This window comes from Coturnix japonica, chromosome 1 (assembly GCF_001577835.2).
Source record: "Coturnix japonica isolate 7356 chromosome 1, Coturnix japonica 2.1, whole genome shotgun sequence".
Taxonomy (NCBI): Eukaryota; Metazoa; Chordata; class Aves; order Galliformes; family Phasianidae; genus Coturnix; species Coturnix japonica.
In genome coordinates, this window is record NC_029516.1 from 124596217 (window position 1) to 124619617 (window position 23401).

The 23401-nt window shown below is 36.5% G+C and overlaps 1 protein-coding gene across 1 annotated transcript in view; it reads left to right on the plus strand.

Moving 5' to 3' along the window:
• Window positions 1-23401, plus strand: part of MYO16 (myosin XVI) — a 270411-nt gene that overhangs the window by 196728 nt on the left and 50282 nt on the right. The window contains exons 28-29 of the mRNA XM_032442003.1: window positions 11891-11990; window positions 21867-21963. Of these exons, the coding sequence (XP_032297894.1) occupies window positions 11891-11990; window positions 21867-21963 (197 nt within the window). The remainder of the gene's footprint in view (window positions 1-11890; window positions 11991-21866; window positions 21964-23401) is intronic.

The window sequence follows — 23401 nt, forward strand, 5'->3', positions numbered from 1 at the left end:
TCTGATGGATAGAATAATTACGATGAGCATTTTTGTTTGTCATCATTTTGAGAGCGCTTTTAACACAAATTCATAAAAATGGTAATGACTAATTTCTAGTAAAGAATGAAGGTCATCAACAAAGCTTTAAATCTTTTTAGCAGTTTTGGTAATCATCAAATTCTATATTAAAGATGCCTTAACAATTGTGCAAATATATTAAAGCATTAAAAAACTCATTTTATTAATGTATAGCTAGATGAAAAATAAAAGAAAATTTTATGTCCTGAATGTCAGAGACAAACCTTGGGCTTTCAATAACCCGTGTCCACAAGAAATGGAGGAACTTGGAATCTTAATATTTCTGTAAAGTTACTTCTGTGAAGTTTGAACATCAGTAGAACTACAAATAAAGGTTTGATTTTTATTTATCATTTACTGTTGTATTAATTTATTACTTTATTTCTTATAAGTACTCTTTGTCTTCAAACGTAACCCCAAATGAACTGTGCTTCTAACTACAATTCAGTGGGGGCATTTAAATGTATCATCTTTTTGCTTTTTTGCCCACCTATCTGATAATGAAGTACAGTTTGGAATAATTTATGGCAGTCTCAGAATTATGCTAAATAATTAATCCATTCTTAAATCCTGCTGATGTAAGAGATTGATTATTCTGTAAGAAATGACCAGAACTGAGAGTCCACTAATGATCTTCCTGGCAAACTGCATATGTTGGATTTGGTGTATATCACCTAGGGATTTGCCTAGATGTGAGTAGATATTTGGGACTGTGTTAGAAATTGTAGGCTATTTGAATTGTATCAGTACAGTGCAATATTGGTAGTATCCGACTTTCATAATATGAATGAACTAAATATCTGTATATATTAAATATATAGTAAATGTTAATAGAGTACTATGTGCTACCCCTTTTACTGGTGTTTCGTTGCTGCTGTTTGGCTTCGTTTTCTGTGGTGTTCCTCTTTAATACTGTAAATACAGAAAATAAATTGGATAATGTTAGGTTTCTTCAGATGCATATAGGCACTCAACTAGTTAGCCTAGACTAGAGAGAAATGAGCATGTCTAGGATATGGTGCAAATTTCTGATCTTGGGTTTATCTGGTATTTTTTCTGGTATTCACAGGGTCAGTCTAAAACTCATCCATAGCAAGGTGCAGAATTAAAGAATTTTATCAGGACCCCAACAGAAAAATAGAGAATAAACTAAAGTTAAAGCAGAAGCAGCTGTTAAAGTTAAACCATAGTACCACCAGTTCTCCTGGCTGCAGAATAAGCAACACTGTACATGCTAAACAGCAGTCAGTGTGGAACGTGTCACAGAGTTGGACTGTGAGAATGATAAAGCGTTTGGTGTTTCTGGGACTCACTGACACAGTGTGCAGCTGAGTATAGGAGAAAAATTTGAACAGACTTCTCAGTGGTTGTTGAGATGTCTAGCCTGGTTCATTATTTAGAAGGAAAAATATCAGTGTTTTCTGGGCATCTTTTAAGCTTTATAATGCAACCCTCATTTTTTGAAGCAATTATAAGTGGATGTAAATTCTGGTGCCATTTCAGTGAAGTCAGCTGAATTATTTGTGTTTGTCATATACTTGGAGTTATGCGGGGCAGGCATGAAAAGGGGTCCCTTGAGTGGTGGGATGTAACTCTAATAAAATACACAAATACAGGTACATAATGGTGGCACGGTCAGTTTTATGGCTGACAGTTTGTAGCTTCAGAAACTGTGGTGTCCAAGCTGAATAATCTTTCAGTTTTATACTTCAGATATGGAATGTATAAATCTTAATGGAACTTCCTACATGGAGTTTATTTTTTTGTTCAATAGAGTACATTGATATATTTTTAGGTTTTTTCAAAGAGAACCTTAAGGTATTTTTTTCTCTCCATTTCTACATGTATACTAGGGGTGTTTTCCACCTTTTTTTTTTTCTTTTTTTTTTTTCCTATTTAGATTTATTTTCTCAGGCAACTACAAATATGTAGGACACCTGCAAACACAATTGTGGCTGAACTGTTCTGGCATTTCCAGTCATTTTCTTTATTTTAACTTAAAGAAATATTTGTGAATTTTAAAAATGTTTATTATTTCATTTCCAGATTGCATGCCACTTGTGGTACCTTTCGACTGACATTCAGATTCCACTGTCTGAATCCGGCATTTCTCATCCTTTAGAGTTAACTAAACATTTGTTGAATCACAAAATAACCCTGTTACTCTATGTTATCTTAACAATACTTATGCATATTTTACATCTGTGAATTTAAAAGCTCTTGCTGTTTCTAATGATGCTCCCACAGAACATAAATACCACAGTACAGGGTTCCACCTAAAAAAATGGATTATAAAAATAAGTAAAATAATATTTGAGTACAAATATGAATATTGAAGGTACATGAGCCGTATCCCAAGAAGATCCCCAAATCTCTGTGCCCATAACAATAACGTTAATTGTTATATTACTTGTTAATGTTAACAGTAACATTAACTGTTTTCAGAACTTTGTTGTATCAACCAAAACAGTTCTTGAGTACTTCACAATTTGCTGACAACTCCTAATGACAACAATAATGGACCTGGATTTATATATGGTAGTAAGAACTCCTCTCCTCCTGCTGCAGAAATAAACCTGTTAAAAGAAAATATTATCAGCCACTAATCCCTTCAATAATCCTTATACATTGAAAGCCTTTTAAGGAAATACCTATTAGAATGTTAACTCTACTAAATTAATACAAACAGGCAATATTTAAAATAAGCATTTTAAGCAAGTAACTGTGCACACATTAGTTTGTGCTAATAGCACTGTGCAGGAAGTTTGAATTATCTAATTATGGTGCAAATTGTCATATGGGTAGATTAATTTTGCTGTATAGCTTTAAAATCACTTCTGTGCATTCACAGATTAATTAAATATAACTATGTGCTTTTGGTCCCTAGAAAATATAATTAGTTGCTTTTGACTGCTTCTATGTCTGCTCATCGAGCATGTATAAATGCAGCCCAACTGCCCCACAATCAGAAGACATGGTGACCCTCCTGCTGTTTTTTTCATTCTGTGGTTCTGCAGCTGTTAAATTCTTTCCACTCAACTCAGACATTCATGGCACCCTTTTTCTCCTTAGCTACATCCTGATATTCTTTACAATTTAATCTTCAGCACAAGAATCTGTAATGAGACCTCCTGAAGCTAGACTTCATAGTCAGACAGAATGATAGTAGGTGGTTAATACTGGAGACATCTGAGAGCAAACAAAATCCCATGCAAAGGATATGTAGGTTAATTACTGGAAATTTGTGGGCTTTTTTTGTTTGTTTTTGTTTTTCTTAGATCAGTGTTGCATTAATTTAACGTCATTGATTGCAGAACTATCCCTGCTGCACTCTACAGTAAATGAGAACAGAAACTGTTCTAGTACTGATATAGTAGTTCAAGGGAGCAACCTTCAGATGTCTTGGAAAATGCTGATTTTTCAGCAGTACAATTTGTCTAATTGTTACATATTATGAGCCACAAGTATCCCCACTGCCCTGAGCTATACTTTTCCTGGTGTTCAGAGGGCACAAGAGAAACTCTCGAAGAGATAGTAATGATCTTGCAGAAAAACTGTTCTGCCTGTATGGATTAAGAAGGTCCCCAAAACCTTCCTCACAATTCCATTCTGCCTTTTCTGAATTCCTAGTAAACCATCTCAGAAGGACTTTGTATGTTTCTGTTATTTGGTTGCACAAAAGAGAAAAAAATAAGCAATGAAGAAACAATGAATTGTATGGATGGAACATCAGTTCAATTCCTCTTTCCTTTAACTCTGGTTTTGCATTCTGCTTCGATCTCCGTGTACTGATACATAGACTTGGAATTGCTTTCCTGGTAACCAGACAGCCAAGGAAGAAGCAGTCCCTCTGGTAACAGGAGACCAAATGGGAAACTGTGCAAGCCCAGTTTGGCTACAACATTGCAGCTCACAGTCACGTCACCTTTCTGAAAAGGCCTTGTGTATTTTTTCAGGAAAAGCCTGTGCCACGATTCATTTTGCTTTACACAACCTATTTGCAGGTTTTCAATCTTTCAAAAATTGAGACAAGAACCAGGCCCAAGCATGTCCTTTTCTGTGGACCATTTTAAAAGCCATTCATAATTTGATCTCCCTTGTAATGTCATGTCCACGACTGTTCAGATCTGTCTGTCAGCAGTCATGGCCTTGTCCTGTGCCCTTGAAAGATGGCTTTCTATCCTGACCTGCCCAATGCTGGCCTGCTGGTGAGGCCCAGCCATAAAGTTCTTGGAAGCCATATGTGCAGAACTATGGTAATCACCAAAGCCTTACAGGGATAGGTAATAATAGGTAATAGGTAATAGGTAATAGTCTTGTGCGGGTTGGAAGGGACCTTAGAGATCACCGAGTCCAACCCCCGGGATTCAAGCCTCTGTGCTGCAGAGCGGCACTTCTACCACCTGCGCCACAGAGAAGATTGGCCCTGGTGTTGCAACGCGGCATTCCTACCACTGCGCCACCAGGGCACACAAAGTGATCTTAAAAAAGTCATCTTCTGATTCCTTATACCATGAGCAGCCAGGTGTTGTTCAGACTCACAGGGCAGGTTTTTCCTCTGAGATAGGAAACAGCAGAAATTTACCTATCTGTTCAGTCATGGTTAAACTCCCACTTCCAGAAATTCCTTTGTTGTGATCTCTGTAATTTTTATTTTCATAAATAGCTTTTGATTTTCTATGATTCTGGACGTTTAAGTTTTGTGGGACTTTTTTTACTGATGCCCTGTTTTTCCATGTCAGTGTCTCTGGAGAAGGGAAACTGGTTTCATTACACACCATTACTGTATCATCTCTATTATACAGAATCAAGACTGAAAACGCTAAGTAAGTTTGTTCCATAGTCAATATGTTGTGTATACAGGGAAGTGTTTTCATGCTCTGTGTGTGTTTCTAGGGAGGGCCCAAGCATGAAAAGGAAGTTAGCTATGGAAAAGGCTTTTATACCTGAAGGTATATGTAAACATGTATAGAATTGAAACTGTTTGTGTAACAAGAATTATAGTCTGTTCGTTGCTAGTGTATTTCTGATTCAGTGACAGTTTTTTCCACTTCTTTTAGTAGATACATTTTTACATTGTTTTATCTAGATTGAATGGGAATTTCAGCTTTAAGTAAGATGATGCAGAAGTATTGTAATGCAAATCTTTAGCAGGTGTTGTGAATTCACTTTTCATGTGCATAGCTGAATCCACTAATCTCAAGAGCTGAACATTCTGTTTATTATTCTGCTGCCACATTGTCTGAGATGAGGAAACCCTTGCTTAATTACATGAAATATATGAATAAATATTCTAGGATTAAGGAATACGTCTTCATTATTTCTTCTCTCCAGGAATTTAGATTTAGGTATCTAGAAAAGAGTGCGGATGAGAAAACGTAATGCAAAAGAACCCATAACATTTAGGAAATTTTAAAATAATAATAATAAAAAAATCCTTCTAAGTCTGTCTTGTAAGTATGTCACCCATCACAAAATAGTTTCTTTATATGAGATTTTAATTTTATATATTATTTAGTCTAAAGTAAAATATTCCAAATGGACTTTTCCTGCACAAGGTTACTCCAATTCAGTGAATTTCATTGCCCAGATCCCCTGTCAAAAGTCTGTGTTGAGCTCCGTATGAGACAAATGGCTGACCCACACATAGCTCTCTGTAAAACATTGGCCTGCAGATTTTCTGAGTCATTTCCATTTCTGTTTCTTGGTCCTTAATATTGCTATTTTGTCTCATTTATATAACATTTATGCCACCTACATATATTTTCCCTTTTCCATAGGTAAGTTAAAGTATGCTATACATGGTCCTGTGTCTTTGTATAAGAAATGAAATTTTAATCGTTGAAGGAGGAAATCAGAATATCTCTTTCTCTCTTTCTTTCTTTCTTTCTTTCTTTCTTTCTTTCTTTCTTTCTTTCTTTCTTTCTTTCTTTCTTTCTTTCTTTCTTTCTTTCTTGTTCTTTTTTTCAAGAATGACTTAAATTTTATTGTCTTTTGTAATTGTAATTGGTCTTCACATCTAGCCATTTAGTCCTGCATTGCTTAATAGTTTGTTGTAGATTACACTAATGCAGTAGGCAGGTACTGTGAAGTTTTGGTGTATTGCCATGTATTCTTCATCATCATTCCATACCTGTCAGGCAAATTGCACTTCATGCATGTATTTTCATGTCTGCACCAATTTGGATTATCTCTGTAAGTATGTATGAAGCAGACTCGGTCCAAAAATGGTTGTTTCATGTAGAGGTGAATCTTATTGCCCTTTTATACTCCTATCAAAAAAAGCCACAAATGCAATCTATTTTGTCTGCCATAATCTGTTCTTTATAGTCTTCATTTTCTTCATGCCATTCACAGATTTATTCTGACCAAAATTTTGAATACCCGATTTGGATGTTACTATGTTAATCGTGCTGAAGAACAAGATATTTGTGTGTGTCATTGTATATTATATAGATATTTGGCTGAACAACTTTTATTATCTTGTTTTGGAAACTAAAATAGTCTATTTATCCTTCTCTAATTATCTGGAATTTCCCTTGTCCTCATATATCAAAAATAATTAGGTTCTTTAATTAAAAAAGGAAAAAAAAAAAGAAAGAAAAAAGGTATAACAGAGAACTAGAATGAGCGTGTATCCTTTGTACATATATAACATGAATCAAAATTCCATCCTATTCTGTAACAGTGGCTGTCTTTACAAGATTTGTATCACTTGAAAAATTTCCGGACATCTTGTATTTACCCTCTTTCTTCAGTAAATAGGTCCTCTAGATATTTCAGCTCTTACTTGATAGATTTTTCAAATACACACCGTGCCTAACCCGCTCTCCCCATCCTCCTCAAATCCAAACAAACAAAACTAAAGATCTTGAGTTATAAGCATATAGTGACAAGTATTGCAAACAAAGTCCATCTCTTTCACATATTTCACAGACATAATAATACATCAAGCTGTTACTGGTTGTCAAAGAAAGAAAAGAATAAGTTTAGGAAGGAAGAGAAGAAAATTCAGCGGGACAATGCAACCTGTTTTTATTCCTCTGTGGTTATGATTTTTGCATTTCTTTTAGCATGATCCAGGTTAATTTGGATTTCCTTCTTTTATTAGCTACCTTATGAATAGATCTTACTGAATCATGCTATTTTGACTTTGCAAACAGAATACGTTGTAGTAAACACAGGAAAGAGCAAACTGCAACAGAGTGAGTGGCACTGTCAGGACCAACTTTTTTTGTGCATAAGCTGTGTTTGGTTATTTAACACTTAAAACTACATTACTCAAAATTGCTATAAGGCAGCTTCAGTGTCTGCCATATGTGATTTTTGTTGTATGAGGAAAAAAACGTAGAGAGAAGGAGTTGCTTCTTATCCTCTGACTGAGGACATTGGACTGCTGTTGGTAGGTATCTCTGACTTTGTCATTTTGAAAGGCCTTACAAAAAGAATAGCATATACTAAAGAAATAAAGTAGTTCAGAGGCTTCAGTTCAAGGACGTCTATGTGGTATATGTAAGCTGTTGGTTTGGAGCTGCTTGTTTTTGTGCCCTTTGTACTTGCAGTGTTCTTTCCATTAGTATCTTCTATCACGTTGATGTGCAATTGAAATCAAGTGTGTGGTGTTTATTCCAGCGCTTAAAGATTTGGTGTGCATACAGAACTGGGAGTACAGCCCCACAGCCTGTTTGTTCACACTGCGTGTAAATCAATTAGAGCACTGAGCCTGAGAGCATTACTGGGGGTTACTGTGCCATAACCTGAATTCAGGAATACTCCGTCTCAGGTAAAAAACAGCCTGCTGAGCCTTGTCAGCTGTGCACTTAGGGAAGTGAGGGAGAAAATGATCAGATAAAAAGCGTCAATGAGAAGTGAAAGAGAAGAGGTCAGAGCACAGTTTCTGAAACACCAGAGGGTGCCAGCCAGGCAGTCCACACTAACAGTGCCAGCCTGTTTAGCCTTAATGTTTTTCTTCTGTTTAGATGTGTAAAAATGACAGATTAGAAAGAGAAGGGTGCTAAGGACAAAGGTGAGGAAATCACACACTCATTTCCTATTGAAAGGATGGAGCTGGGGAGAGCTCCCTGATGATAACTTGTAAATGGAAGGAGAACACAAGCAAAGAGGTCTTGCTTTTCCTAATGCACACTGCATTAGTGTTTGCACGGTGATGGAGGTGTGCTGATTCAATATAATCCTTTAAATCTGCTTGGTTTGTATTCTGTTTTGGATCCATTAGTAAATGATTTGCTCTGGCTAGGCCATGAAATGTTACTTTTTATCAGCTTCTTGACTTGTCTAGGAAAGGAGTACACAGTCTAACAATAGTTATCTGTGCTAGAATCAGGAGTGTACTCTGTCTTTATACTCAGAGGAAAGAAACAGAGTCTTACAGTACACAGTTCATCTGACCTATTTTAGGTGTCAGAATTACAACAGGATATCTCAAATTGTGTCTTCCATTGTCTCTTATGAGAGTCTGCACAATGAATTCACCAGTGGATGTTTTGCTGAAGTATATTTTACCTGACTTGAGTTTTTTTGTTATCAAGATAGCTCACTTGGTCCCTAAGGATCCTCTCTGATGCCTTCTAATATTCTCTGTGTTATTTATTTGGGGCAAAATATACGATCTGTCGGTGAGATGAAGCCTGGTATTTAACTGGATTATTAGTTCACCTGAATGAACTAGGGCTTTGTTGGTAGCAGAATTCTCTAGTAAGGGAAGGTTTCAAAGACTTTCAAGATTGCATTTCCCTTGAAGCAAGCCCCGGTATTTGCACATAACTCAAATTTATCTATGCAAGCCTGCATCATAAATTCAGTATTTTTATTACCATTTTCTGTGATACACTAAATATGACAAATGGTGTGTTCTTTTTCCTATTTTTGAGATCATGAAAGCGTTAAGTTTAACAGGACATTAAATTATCTTGTCTACACAGTAACACAAGCTTCTATTCACGTTAGAAACTATCTGTTATGTTGAAGATGAACTATTCTATGTTTTGATAATATTGTTGCTGATTGTAAGGTTTTATTTCTTCTTATACATTGCAAGTCTTTTATTAATTTTGTTTTGCTTCCTTTTTAACACTATACTTATTGAGGGTACCAACAAAGTTAAAATATAAAAAGTTCCTAAACCATAAGTGAAGAAATGTTTAATGCTTTAGCTAATTTAAAATTAGGTAAAAAAAATGGGGGAAAAAGAAACACAAATTAGCTTATCATTATACTTTCACTTTTGTCTATGACAAACTTGGGCTGCCACCAACACGTGTGTGGTTTGCTCATTCCATTTTAGCCATTCCCTTTACTTCCCTGGTCTCAGCACTAGGGAATGAAATCAGGGGACCATTCTGGCTATAAAAATACCTACATTTTGTCGTGCTTTTTTTGTTTGTTTGTTTTGTTTTGTTTCTTTTTAAACAGCCTTAGACAAGATAAAATTAATTGATCAGAAATGACAGATGGTAATACCAAACCTGAAGGTACTTTTTCATTCTGAGTGCTTAGATAAGACAACATATCTGAAAAATATAGGTAAGAGAAACAAGGACATTCTCTTAGTCCCCACTCAGCAGATGAGTTAGTTGGTCAGATAAGTAGACCTAAGGGTGAGAGCCCTCAGAGCTACTGAAAATATAGCCTGGGCTTCTCTTCGGTGGTCAGCAGAGAAGAGCGCCTCCAGAGGGCAATCTCTTCTCATTTTAAGAATAATGTCTAGGATGCTCATGGAAGGTCAGTGGTGGAAGTACATGTCTTCACAGCCTGTTCTGAGAACTATGTGACTAACTCAGACTAGGAATGCATATTTTCAGTTACTAACCTACTGAGAGGTAAAGTGTTTTCAAAATTGCTTCCTGTATTACCAAAGGAAGTTTGTGGCAGAACTGGGAAGTAAATTTAAATGTCCATACTTAGCTCTTTATCTGCTACCACAGCCACTAGCCTACACTCCTCTGACACAATACCTCTCTGAGGGGTAGAATTTAATTGTGGACAGTGATGGGACTTTCAGGGTGAAGCAATGGAATTTCAGAGGTGCAAAAAAATAAAATAAAATAAAATTAAAAAAAAATCAGTAGACCTTTTTTTTGTCTGGCCTTTTGTATAATACAAATTGTGAACAGTGTTTCTGAGTCCTATGATTTGGATGGTTGTAAAGTAAATGTGAACCAAACTTAGAATTTCAGCCTTTTAAATTCTGATTTGATGCTGCTTCAGGAATAAAATACGTTTCTCTGGGTTCTTCCTGTGAGTGAGTTTCAGGCTGGCAATGTTCACAATTTTTTCATTATGGATTGTGAGTCAATGCTGAGTAATCATCTTTGTTTCAGTCGGCAGTTACTGAGCTTTCCAGTTTTTGTCTCACTAATACCTGTGATCTTCCATGATTTCTAAGAAAATCCAGTTGACACCAATATAGAAACAAGAGGGCTACAGCCTTGATAACAATCCATCAAGCAAATGTCTTTGTGACCATGGTTGAGCTACTGAGAAATTAGAGTTCCAAATTTTCTACTGTGAATGTTAGGCTAATTAGAAGGGTCTCTGGTGAAGTTTGGCCCCTTTGAATCAGCATTCCTCCAAACATTTATTTGGCAGAGAAACAATCCCTCACACATATCATTTACTAGCATAGGCTTAGGAATAAAATCCTCAGCAGGATTTCTACCAAACCAGTTGACATTTCGATACTGCAAGAGCTCTGTGCAGCTCAAAGACTCCAGACGTGTAGGTTCAGTTTGGTTTCACAGCAATTTGCCTGAGGAAATTGCTCTAGAGGTGGTATGGCTTCTGGGACCACTGATGTCCATGGAGTCATTCCAACGCTGCAGCTCTGCATGCCATGGTATGTGAGTGGGCTCAGAACAGCAAGTCTGGGTTCTACCAGAGTTATGGGTCCATTCAGCTGCTGAAGTACTAAACAAATACAGTGTCATGAAAAGTAGCTAGCACACTAACTTCAGAATGTAACCTTGTTTCATTGGTAGATTAATCATAAGTGACACTTTTGCAAAATCTTTCAAAAATTGGCTGTTTTCAATGAAAAAAAATTCCAACTCATTACATGCAGTTATATATAGGCTGAGATATGCCTTCAAGAATGGATAGTAATATGTGTTATCAAAATGTGGAAAGTTCATGGGTTTCCCTGGTATTATGTTGTAATAAGTTAAAATTTAAATGTTGTACATTATTTGACTTTGTGTAAATCGTTTCCTACATTGTTTCTTTTAATCTGGTACACAGAAGTGCATTTTAACACCTACTGTTAAACACTTTGAAGGTGATGCTCTAATTAAATATCTTCTTGACCTTTCCAGTAGTGTAAATGATCATGTTCTTTCTAGTCTCTTTGTTACAAGATGTTTCATTCAAATACTTCAAAATGAAGAAAATTTTCTTTTTAGATTGATGGAAAGCAGTTTTATCATTGCAATATTCTTCTCAGTTACTTCTTAATAGCCATGTCATATGACACATACTAAAAAACTACTTTCTTCCTTTCAGTGTCCCAATTCAGTACCAATGAAATCAGTCAGTAAGGCTTTGCACTCTTTCTGTTTGATTTTCAGAGAGGCATCAAAAGAGCTGACAAGAAGCAAATCTCAGTTTTAGGCCTCACTTGTTCCACACTGCTGTTAACCAAGGTCATGTCATTAAAGGTTTAAAGTGGTTGTCCTCCTTGTTTACTTCACTCCTAGAAGAATCCTCAGCTCCCAGTTTGGATATCAAAGTGTTGAAAGTCAAAGAAAAACTTACAGTGTCTGCAAAAATGTCAACCAGACCTACATTAGAGTAACTGTACTTCTGATTTTTCTAGGTATAAAGATTTGGCTGATACAGCAGCAGGAGAGAAGAAGTTGTCTGCCAAGGAGAGATGTCGTCTTGTTCTCCAGCAGTGTAAATTACAAGGCTGGCAGGTTTGTGATCTACAAAGCAATTAAAATATCATTCTTTAAACAAGCTAGCTGAGTCACTTCCATTGTGGCAAGCCACCAGATCCTTTGCAACAGTATATTCTTTTGACATTTAATATATGCTTTGGAGTAGAATCAAGATGATTTTCTGAGTTTTCTAGCAAATGAGTAGCTGTGATCATTGTGTCAAAAACTCAGTGTATTCTTGTGGGAAGAAAAAGAGTTCAATTAAGCACGCACTCTTCATAAATCTGTATCCAGATTTTTTAAGGTATCTGGTGAACTCATTTTAAGGCTTGAATGGTTCCTGAATTATAAAACAAACAAACAAACAAAAACAATAAACAATTGCTTCATGTAAAATTCTATAATAAATGTTGTACTAGATGCTGTGGCAATAAGGGGTATGCAAAACATTTTCTTAAAACTTCCGAACTTGTCAGTGCCTGCATAGGCACCAGTGCCTGGACTTAGACAGAGCTGTGTAGCTAGGTTCACTGTACATCAGGTACAAAACAAACAAACAAACAAACAAAAACAACCAAATGACAAGCACCAAACAGTGAATAAGAAGCTCTCAGCTTTCCATCCCAACTTTTCAGCCTGTTTATACCACCAGAAGAAGGATTGTGATGTGACCTTCATTTGGACAGAATACTCTGTCATCTTCTTAGAGTAATTTAGCATCATCGAGTCCTTACCATTTGCATTTTCTAAAATATGGTGTTGCCTTTCACACTCTCTAAGCTAATGTACGGAAAGGAAGCTTTCTGTGATTCAAAATGCAGCACATTCTCCTAGGCAATGCCACTTCAGGCTCAGGTCTTTTCCAAATCTAGGACTGAAATTTATAACAAAAAATATGGTCCAGACCAATTTCAGAAGCAGGTGTGGAGTCTAAGGACTGGCTGGTTGTTAGGATGCTTGTATATGATTATGGAGTATTAGTTTAGAGGAACAGGTCAACATATCTTCTAATTCATGTGCAATCTCTAAGCATTGAGATGGACAGAAAATGTTCCTACAACTGCTGATAAAGGAGGAGGATTGCCTAGGACTTGTTGTTATGGGAAAGAAGCAGAACTCTTAAGGGATGCTGGTAAGTTAATTGCAATAGGAGTGCTTGTGGGTGAAAGTTACACCATTGTTACTCAGTGTCTAAGAAACAGATGGACTTATACAACTTTCAGTTTCTATAGGTGGTCTCCTCTATGCTTTTACTGCAGGGGACTCTCAACAAAAAATTAAATAAATAAATAAATAAATAAATAGACAGGGAGAAGGAGGGGGAAACAAGGTAAGGAAAAGAAGAACTAGGAACCCAGGGTGATGTCAGCTAGAAAAGCCAGAGGAAAAAAGTCATTCTATAGTGCATCAGTAAAAATCATCCAAGAGATATGGGTTTACATATATAACCAGTTTATTCAGCCACTGTTGCCAGCAGTAACTACTGCAAACAATTTACTGCTGGAATTGAAAATCTGTTTGATGCTGGGCTGCATGAATAAGTCAAAGAACGTCTTCCCCAATACCATTAGCTGCACTTCCCTGAAGAGCTGTTGCAGATTTGGATTGATAAATCAGCCAAAAATAGATAGCTAAAATACCCACACTGAGAATGATGAAGTTTAGGAGAAAGCAACACACATCTGAAATCAGCCTCCTGCTTATGTGTCATCATCACAGGACAGGCGTTACAGTAAACTCCACACAAGGGTTGGGGAGAAGGAAAAATCTGGATGTTATATCTGGATGGGTATGCTATTTAACCTCCTGGTGACTGTGTACCTGACTATCTCATTTTGTGGGAAGTCATATTAACTTGAGGGGGAGGGGAAAGCAAATCAGTGTTTTGAAGTGAGTTCCCAAAAAAAAGGAGTAAAGGAAATTGATTTTTTTGCATTTATTTCCTGCTTGACAATTTATCTTTCTTTTTCACATAACCTGTGTTTGGAGTGTGTTTTATCAGCTATCAGAATTTGAAACCTACTCACAGAATAGATTTATTCTTTTCTAAGTGCTGTGGCCTGTTCAAAAATTGAAGGCAAGAAAGAAGATCAAATACGAGAATCTGATTTTGGTTTATTTCTTTCTATTAGTCAAGCATTAGGGCAAACACTGTCAGCTAGCCAGGGTTTTGTGCTTGATTCGGCAGCTTCTGTGTCAGAGGGAAGCATTTATTAGAGAAGTGTTGATAGGTTTATGAAATGTTGCTATTCCTTGGGTAAGCTGAGCTGGAGATAACTAAACTGGGACAATAAAAGAGCTGTTTAATTGAAGCTGACATACAGTGTAGTTTCAACGATGCACTTAACTACTGAAATTATAAAAATGCAGAGCTACTAATGAAAGGCTGCTTTTGCATCCTAGTTCTCTGTGCAGCCTAGATGAACCGTTCTTTCTGTTTAAATATATACCCAATCATGACAAGCTTAGCTACTTGCTGACATTTTTAAGTGCAACTAATGTAAGAGAAAAATCAGATTTGTAAATCAAAACAAGCCATTCCTGTTCCAGACAGAATGAAAATAATAGACTTGTTTAACCCCTGGAGAAGTCAACAAGAGTTTTTGGTGCTAATGTAAGAGAAGGGAGCAAGATGATATCTAGTAACTTCACTCAGATTGATTGGGAGTGTTGGCTGCTGCATTTTGAGCTACTCTCCAAAACATCTTAAGACCCTTATATTAGGAAATCTACATAATTTGCTCATTTATTGTCATGCAGTGATAAACTGGATAAAGAAAGCCTACCATGACTATCTTGCAAACATTAGCATACTGTGAGAGAAATCTGGAGCACAAGCGGTTCTTCTTGGCTGTTTTTACTGACAGAAGGAAACTTTCATTTATTTGGATTATCATTCCTCACACTGTTAAGCTTGCAAATATGAATTCAATAAAGGGGAGTTAGCTCATAGCTTACTGAGCTTTCTCATAAAACTTGGAACTTTACATTTTGTTTAGTTAAGGTCAGTGGTCTTCAGTTAACCCCTCAGTTGCTTTAGATGGAGCTTAACAGAATGCAAACAACTTGTGTTTTATATCTATTTGATTTGCTTTCCAAAGGCCACTTAAAGTGAATCTCTCAGCCTTTGACTGCTAGGAATACTTGTTGGGTTGAAAGGTAGGACTATTTTAAATCTGTCTGAGCTTATCTTCTCAATTTTTAGCCTGTTTCTTCTAATCCACAATCATTTCTTCTTATAAGTAGCCTTTAATTCTGAACACAAGAGATCACACTGTTTGAAACCTGTGTTAAGTTTGAACGGTATGACCCGAAGACTCCTCAGATGTGAAATAAGCAGTAGAGAAAGGTCAGTCAGAATGTTTCTTCTGAAGCTCCAAATCAGCAGCAGGTAGCTGCATGGAAAAGACGTTTTGTTAGTTCCAGTCCATGTTTTTACAGCTGCAGACATTGTTAAAGTCATTTCTGGAGCCTCATAAATTGTATGCCAGCTTATTTGTTATTTAGTAATCTTAGCTGTGCTGGAAGTCTTTATATTTATTTATTTATTTTTAAATGCTCTGCTTTGAGAGTCAGTTTTCTTTGAGGCAATTTTAAAATTGAGAATTAAATGCATTCTGTAGATCACATGGAAACAGACAATCCCAGAAGGCTTGCCAAACTAATGCTAAATGATTAAAAAACATCAGTGTTTATGTTTCACCATACTTTGAATTTTGTCAGCAAAATTATGTTGTCCAAGTAGTATATCATCCTGTTGTATTCTTGGAAATAATTGGCTGGTAGCAGAAATGACCAGAGAGTAAGTGTGGACCTCTCCAGTACTACCAAAGGGCTGGTCCAAACCAGCCTCCACCTGCAACAGTACAAGTACCATTGTGTCCCCTTGGCCTGATTATAGAATGGATCATTCCGTTTGTCCTCAGAACAGCTCTGTCTTATTTCCATTCTGATATCTTTTATCTCACATTTGGACTCCAAGTCAGTTTTTCTTGTTCAAAGTTGATTTTCTCTAGTTGTATACCTGTTGAATCTTTTCTGTACTTCACTTTCTTTTACTGTAGATATTTCACTTGATATTTGGTTCTGGTGTTCATTTCATTTTTGCCTGAATTTAGTTTTTCAGCCTCACACCTCAGGGTTTCACTTCTCTGCCATTGTTGTGCCTATTGCCTGCTGCCAGTGTTTCTTAGTTAACAAACAGAGACACTTCCATCTTCTTTTTTCAGTGCTATGTCCACTTTAAGAATTTCCTAAGAAAAGAATTCTAGGTTCGTGACATGCTTTGATGAAAAGCCAGGGTAGGATTTCTCCACTAATTATTCCCTATGTATATCTTTTCTCACTGTTCATTTCCTTTCCTGTGATGCAGTCCTTTTTTTCTGCTCACCAGCATGAAAAATTATGAAGTCTTCATGTTTTCCTGAAATAGGACTGTCAATTTTTCTGCCCTTTCCCAGAGAGATGAATGATAGTTTTTCTCCCTAAATTCTAAATCCTGACAAGCACTTGCATAAATGCCTAATGTCATATGCGTGAATACTGTACTACTCATACTTACATTAAGAGCATACATCAGCTTTGCCTAACTGCGGATTAAGTCAGCATGTACAGGGTCAGTAGCCTTCCAGAGACAAAGGAAGGCTCTTAAAATGTGTAAAGAAAAGCTAACGAATAAAGCAGAGAGTAAGCCTTTAAAAATAACTCTTCAGTCCTTGTTAAAGATCTGTGCCCTGTAAATGTGTTCATCGTTATAATATTTTTGCAGACATATACACTGCAGAAAGACACATTTTACAATAGTTCTAAGGCTTTTTTTTTCCCTACATTTCATTAATGCACTGTGAAAATGTGTGTCATTGTGTAAAATATCATTAGATTATAGTTCTCTGTCTTTTGTAGGTAGCTATTTTGAAAGTACTGCCAGAAACACACAGCACTCCCACAAATTGCCTTTTTTAAACTAAAGAACAGCTTTACAGATTCCCTTGACACCTATTAAGTATGAGCTAATACTGCCTCCATGCCACCTACACACCATCTCAGCATCCATTCCTAGTTTTGAATGTCTGTTCTTCTACATCCTACACCTTTTTTGTACAGGAAAAAAAAAAAAAGAAAAAAAAAAAAAAGATAAAAAAAGAAGGAAGGAAGGAAGGAAAGGAAGGAAGGAAGGAAGAGAAGAAGGAAGGAAAGGAAGGAAGGAAGGAAGGAAGGAAGGAAGGAAGGAGGAAAGGAAAGGAAGGGAAAAAAGAAAAAGGAAAGGAAGGGGAAAAAGGAAGGAAGGAAGGAAGGGAAGGAAGGAAGAAGGAAGGAAGGAAGGAAGGAAGGAAGGAAGGAAGGAAGGAAGGAAGGAGGAAAGAAGGAAAGATAAGAAAGGAAGAAATAGAAAGAAAGAAACAGAAGAAAGAGAAAGAAAGAAATAAAAGAAAGAAAGAAAAAAAGGAAAAAAGAAAAAAAGAAAGAAAGAAAGAAAGAAAGAAAGAAAGAAAGTAAAGAAAAGAAAAGAAACTGCCCCATCCTTTCTCCCATCCAGGAAAAAAAATAAAAAATAAAAAATAAAAAATAAAAAATAAAAAATAAAAAAATTGGAGGCCTGTAGCAGTAATTGAAGCTTTGGTAGTCATCAATGACAATTTTTCCTGATCTTTAAAAAATGTGTCACTTTGAAAAATAACATTTAAAGCCCTAATGCTTTTCTAATTAAAATAACTATGACTGTAATTCACAGATGGTTTACTTTTGCAGGAATCTGAATGACATTAAAATTTCAGACTCAAATGAGAGCACTTTTTAGCCCAGAAAGTACTAAAAAGCAATTTCTTTTGGGCAGGAAGATTTTAACCTTTTTTTCCTTAAGTAAGCAGGAAACAATTTATGGTCAGAGAAGACACAAACTATACTGGTACCCAGCATATGAAACTAGAAGAGGGCAGGTTTGGGTTAGATATTAAGAAGAAATTCTTTACTCAGAGGTGGTGAGGTGCTGGCATAGCTGCCCAGAGAATTTGTGGTGCCCCATCCCTGGAGGTGCTCATGGAGAGGTTGGATGGGGCCCTGGGCAGCTGAGCCGGTGGGGGCAGCCCTGCCTGTGGGGCTGGGTGGGCTGGGAGGTCCCTTCCAACTCAATGCGTTTTGTGATTTTTCAGTCCTTCTTCCTTCACTGAACTCCAGGACCATGAAGAAGGCAGGGAGATTACATTGTTCATGGTCAGCTTCAGAAAGTATCAGATTTGGTTCAACGAGGAACAACAAACTTCTCCATTGAAGTTAACAGTACCCGATATCTCACAGTAGTGTCTTTTGCACATACTCTGTCTAGATCTCTGCTCTGAATTGACCTAGCATATGATGTAAAAGCTGCAGATAGCATTTATCTGAATGTAAGAATGAATTTGTATTGATGGTACTTCTGTCCTTACTTCATTCACTTAAAAATTTTAGCAGGTGACTACTAATGAAGTTCTTAGTATAAGTGATACATTTATGTCATTTCTGTGGTGTAGAATGGAAGAAAAGAGCTCTAGTTCTTTGAATGTCCCCTGACTGGCTTTGTGAGTCTGTGGAGCCAGATGGTGAACAGTTGAAGCTACGCTGACCATAAGCTGGAGCAGTTGTCTTGACTGATTTTATGACTGAATACTGCGAAATAAATTACAACTCAGTGTTTAACTAAGTTACTCACTTGAAATGTAGCATAGATGTGATCCATGTGTTAATTATGAGACTAATTGAGAATGGGGATAGTTTTGCTATAAGCATTGCTAGTCACCAGAGCTTTTGTGAAGTTTTAAAGTGGAACTTTTGTCTCCTTCAATTGATTTTTCTAATCCTTCTACTGCCCAGGTGCCAAAATCTCTTGCCCTACCAGAGGGGTATATCTTAGACTTCCAGTGATGAAGGAAGGGAGAAACAGAAGGCATTTTAGGGAACTGAGGAAAAGAGGCAGAAATGAGATGCTGATTGGGTATAAGCCTGAGAGAAAGAGGTTAAAAAAGGCTTCAAAGTGGTATAGAGGGTTTGTGTAAAGAAAAAGTAGGGTATAAAGAGGAAATAATGTAATTGGAGTAGAAGAATATAATTTAATAAAATTTCTGTATCCAGGCATTGGTTTTCCGAGAGCTACTCAGATACAAATGCTAATTATAAAAACTGCATGATAATTTTATTACAGTCAACCATGTGAATAATAATTCAGTTATTCTTACAGAAGAATTCTGGATATAAGGTGTTGTTAGCAAAGAAAAGAAAGTTTTGTTAGCCAAAGCTAGTAGTAAATATTGTTCAGTATGCTATTTGAAAGATTAAATAGAAATAAATGGCGGGTCTTTCTTTCTTTTCCTTTTTTTTTTTTTCTTTTTTTTTTCTTTTTCTTCTCTTTCTTTCTTTATTTTTTTTTTATTTTTTTATGGATTTGCGCTATGTAGTGACAGAAATGCAAGATGTGGTGGGAAGAGTCGAGATGATGTATCTGATGTCTGGCAAGAAACCTGCAGACTCAGAAATTAAAGTAAGAATGACACTACGAGAAGAAAAGGAAAGAAGAGAGAAAAGAGACAAGAGGAAAAGGAGAGGGAGAGGAGAGGAAGAGGAGAGTAAGAGAGACGGAGAGGAGAGGAGAGGAGAGATAGAGAGGAGAGGAGAGAAGACGAGGAGAGAGAGAGGAAGAGGAGGGAGAAGCCGAGAGGAGAGGAGAGGAGAGAGAGGACATTGGCTGGTTTGCGATGCAAAAATGACACATAGAAAAAATTTCCTTGTTCATTACATGGAGTTATATGTCTGAAAGAGAAGCAAATTTAAACTGAATAAAGTAGTTAACTTCTTTTTCTTATATTTTTTATGAACAAAGAAGGAGAAAAAGAAGTAGAGTTGAAAAATTCCTAAGGAAATGTAGCAAGCTCTGTTAATGAAGCAGACTTCAGTTGATTGTTGAAGAAGGAATTTGGAGTGCTACGAAGTAGGCAAGGAGAGAATTCTAAAAGCACAGGAAGAAAAGTGAAAACTTCTGTCTGAAATCCGCATTTGGGAAATTGAAGAGTTTGACAGCCTAAAGAGAACTCAATGAGATTGCTTCAGATGAATGTGACTTTATAAAATTATAAGGCATCTCTCAAGAGGGTCTATTAAGTAAACATAATGACACCGTTTTGCTAGGGTAGCCTCAGTTGTTAGAAACAGGGTTCTCGGACGAAGGCAATTTTGTTCTGGAATAATAACTTCAATTTTTAAGTAGAAGGATTACTCCAGAATAGATGGTCTGAACAGAGGAGCTATTCTGGAATGGCTAAATTATATGCCAGTATTTCTGTAGCTGCATGGTTTTCTAAAATTGCCATTCCATACATTTTCCAGCTTGCAAAGAAAACCTATTCCCTATTTATGAGTTTCTCCAATGGTGAGACAAATAGTATGCTTTGCTTAGCACTTTGCCTTCATGTACTTTTCAATAACAAAAAAAGGCTTACATTATTGGGAAAAGAGATACTGACAATTAAAAAACTTAGAAATAATTATAATTTTGCAATTTCAGGGCATCTGATTTTAACTAAAAATCTGTTGGTTCTCAGTCATAGTCCGTCAGCTTAAAGCTCGGAATAAGGGACTCTTAACATTTGATACAAAGTAGTTTTTCTCTGGAGTAGATAGGAAGGAAAAAGCCCCCAGCCACTTCCGAGCTTTCTTAGTGGAGATTAGCAGTGGTAAATATGCCCCAAATTTCAGTAGTTTATCTCTAGCAGTGCGGTATACCTGCCAACAGTGATAGTTGCGTGCAAATCTCCCTACCAATAGCCGTCTCCAGTAGCCATACTGAAGAAACAACAGTGCAGTACAGTGGTGCAGTTACAAGAAAATGATCTTGTGAGCTATGTACAAGCAGGAGTTGGAATGAATCTCTGCAATTTCAGCCGGACTGGTATTAATTAATCAGTAGTCATATAAAATTAATAGCTAGACAAAACCTATAATCTTCACTGGCTCGCTACCCGGTACTGATCTTATTTCTGAGCGCTGAAGCAAGGTTTGTTGTGCAGAATTCCCAAGAAGAAAAGCGGTATAAGGAAACACATTATTTATCCCAGTTACTTTTTAAAATCAGTCTCTTAGGAAGGAATGCTTTTGAAGATTATACAGAAAAGGATTGTTTCATCGTGTTCAGAATACGTTTCCTTTTGCTGTAACAAGTTATTTTCCTTTAAAAAGGGAAGATCCTTTACTGATTCTGTGTTTATTGAGACCCTTTAAGAACTAAATGAATTCAACCAAACAACTGCTTAGCACCTGAGTAAGCTCATACACTCTATTAAATACACATGAGGACCATTTTCACAAATATATCTGACTGCTCAGGCTTGATTCTAGGAAGAGACCTGTGGAATAGCTTCAACAGGCAGCTCCGGGAGCTAAGATTCATAGTTTTATGGGGTAGGAATCATTCTCACTAGTGGGCAGAATCCTTCCTGTTCCATGGATGGCAGCTGCCTGTTGCTGTTTTCTTCTCCCCTTGAATGTATGTCTAATCACCTTTTCCCTTGCTCATATCCCCATGTTTTGTAAACGCTAAGCTAAACTTTTTTTTTTTTTTTTTTCTCTCTGTTAAACTGTCACATTAGTGTGATTACATTCAGAACGCTTTATTTTCCAACCAGTGTTTAACTTGATTTTAGTATTTGTTCTGGATGGTTCTGGACCTCAAGGGGGAATGTATACCTGACAGCTTGCTCATCCTTTTCAAATATGTCTTTTATTCAACCAAGTGATGATACCTCTTGTACAACTATTGGTATTGTACTAGCCTAATATTGCAGATCTGATCTCAACCTTCAGTAGGATTGTGCGCATATTGTTATTTACTTGTCATTATTTTGGCCTTTTCTGTTGATGGTGAAAGTTTCCCTGCTGTTTGTATTCTAGATAGGAGTCCGAAAAGTGTTTCTTAAGTACTGGCAAGCTGACCATCTCAACGATTTGTGCCTTCAGCTTCAGAAGAAAATTATAACCTGCCAAAAAGGTAACAATTGCAGAACAAATATTCCTGAGCTGTCACTTTGTAAACTGACAAGAAACATATTGCATAACAAACAACAAAAAACAAAAACAAAAACAGGAACAACAACAAAAAACACCAAAAAACAAACAAAAAAAAAAGGTATTTTTTTATTTTTTCTTCCTTGAATAGTTGCTGTATATTATTTATTTCCCTATGGACATATTTCCAACTAACTTCTTATACAGTTTTGGTTTTTGGTTTTTTCTTTATATGATGCAAATATTAGTAACACACTTTGTGAAACATAATTTTATGGAAAACTGTTTTGACTGCAATTAAAACTGAGGGGAGCTTGAGTATTTTGTTTTTCAAGTATTTTCATTGACTTTTAAAGGCATTAGTATTACCTCTTAACTTTGAGTCACAAGACAAATAGAATCATAGAACTTCAGAATAACCTGGGTTGAAAGGGACCACAATGAGCATCTGGTTTCAACCCCCCTGCTATGTACAGGGTCGCGAACCAGCAGACCAGGCTGCCCAGGGCCACATCCAGCCTGGCCTTGAATGCCTCCAGGGATGGGGCATCCACAACCTCCCTGGGCAACCTGTTCCAGTGCGTCACCACCCTCTGTGTGAAAAACTTCCTCCTAATATCTCACCTAAACCTCTTCTGTCTCAGTTTAAAACCATTCCCTTTTGTCCTATCACTACCCACCCTTGTAAACAGCTGTCCCCCCTCCAGTTTATACACTCACTTCAAGCAGGTCACAATGAGGTCTCCCTGGAGCCTTCTGTTCTCCAAGCTAAATAATAATAGGGATACAAAATACCTTTTTGTGCAAATATATCATGAACAGAATAATGATAATGATAAGAATGATTTTGTATGTTTAGTTCTCTTTGTTCTTTCCTTCTGTTGCAGTTTTTGTAGTAGATTTTTTTTTAAATTATTTTTAGTCATTCTTCTTCTTCTATGTTTTGTTTTAAGATCACACTGACCCATTATTTGGCACATTTTTAAAGGAGTTGCTATCCTTCTGATTTCCTATCTTCTGATTTCCTGTTTCATTTCCTATCAGAATCTCAAATATTTAGTTCCTTAAAACACTGCATTGTTTACCTAATTATCTGCAATCTTTAACACTTTTTTTTTTAAAATAAAAATAGAAAAATTAAGATTTATCTTGTTTGTCAGATGTTAGTCAGACTTGATAGGCTTTGTCATTTACACTTTGCCTCTCCCAATAAGAATAAGAACTAAATTTGGGAAATTTTGCTCATATTGAATCATTGAGAATTTTTTTTGTACCTATAGGAAAATCCATCATCCTTAAAGTCTTACTTAACAGTTCAACTAGATTAAGAACTAATTTTAGTACAGTTTTAACACAGTGGTTAAAACTTTTCTCACTGAAGTCAGATCCGTGGAATTTTAATTCTTCTGATCATTGTAATG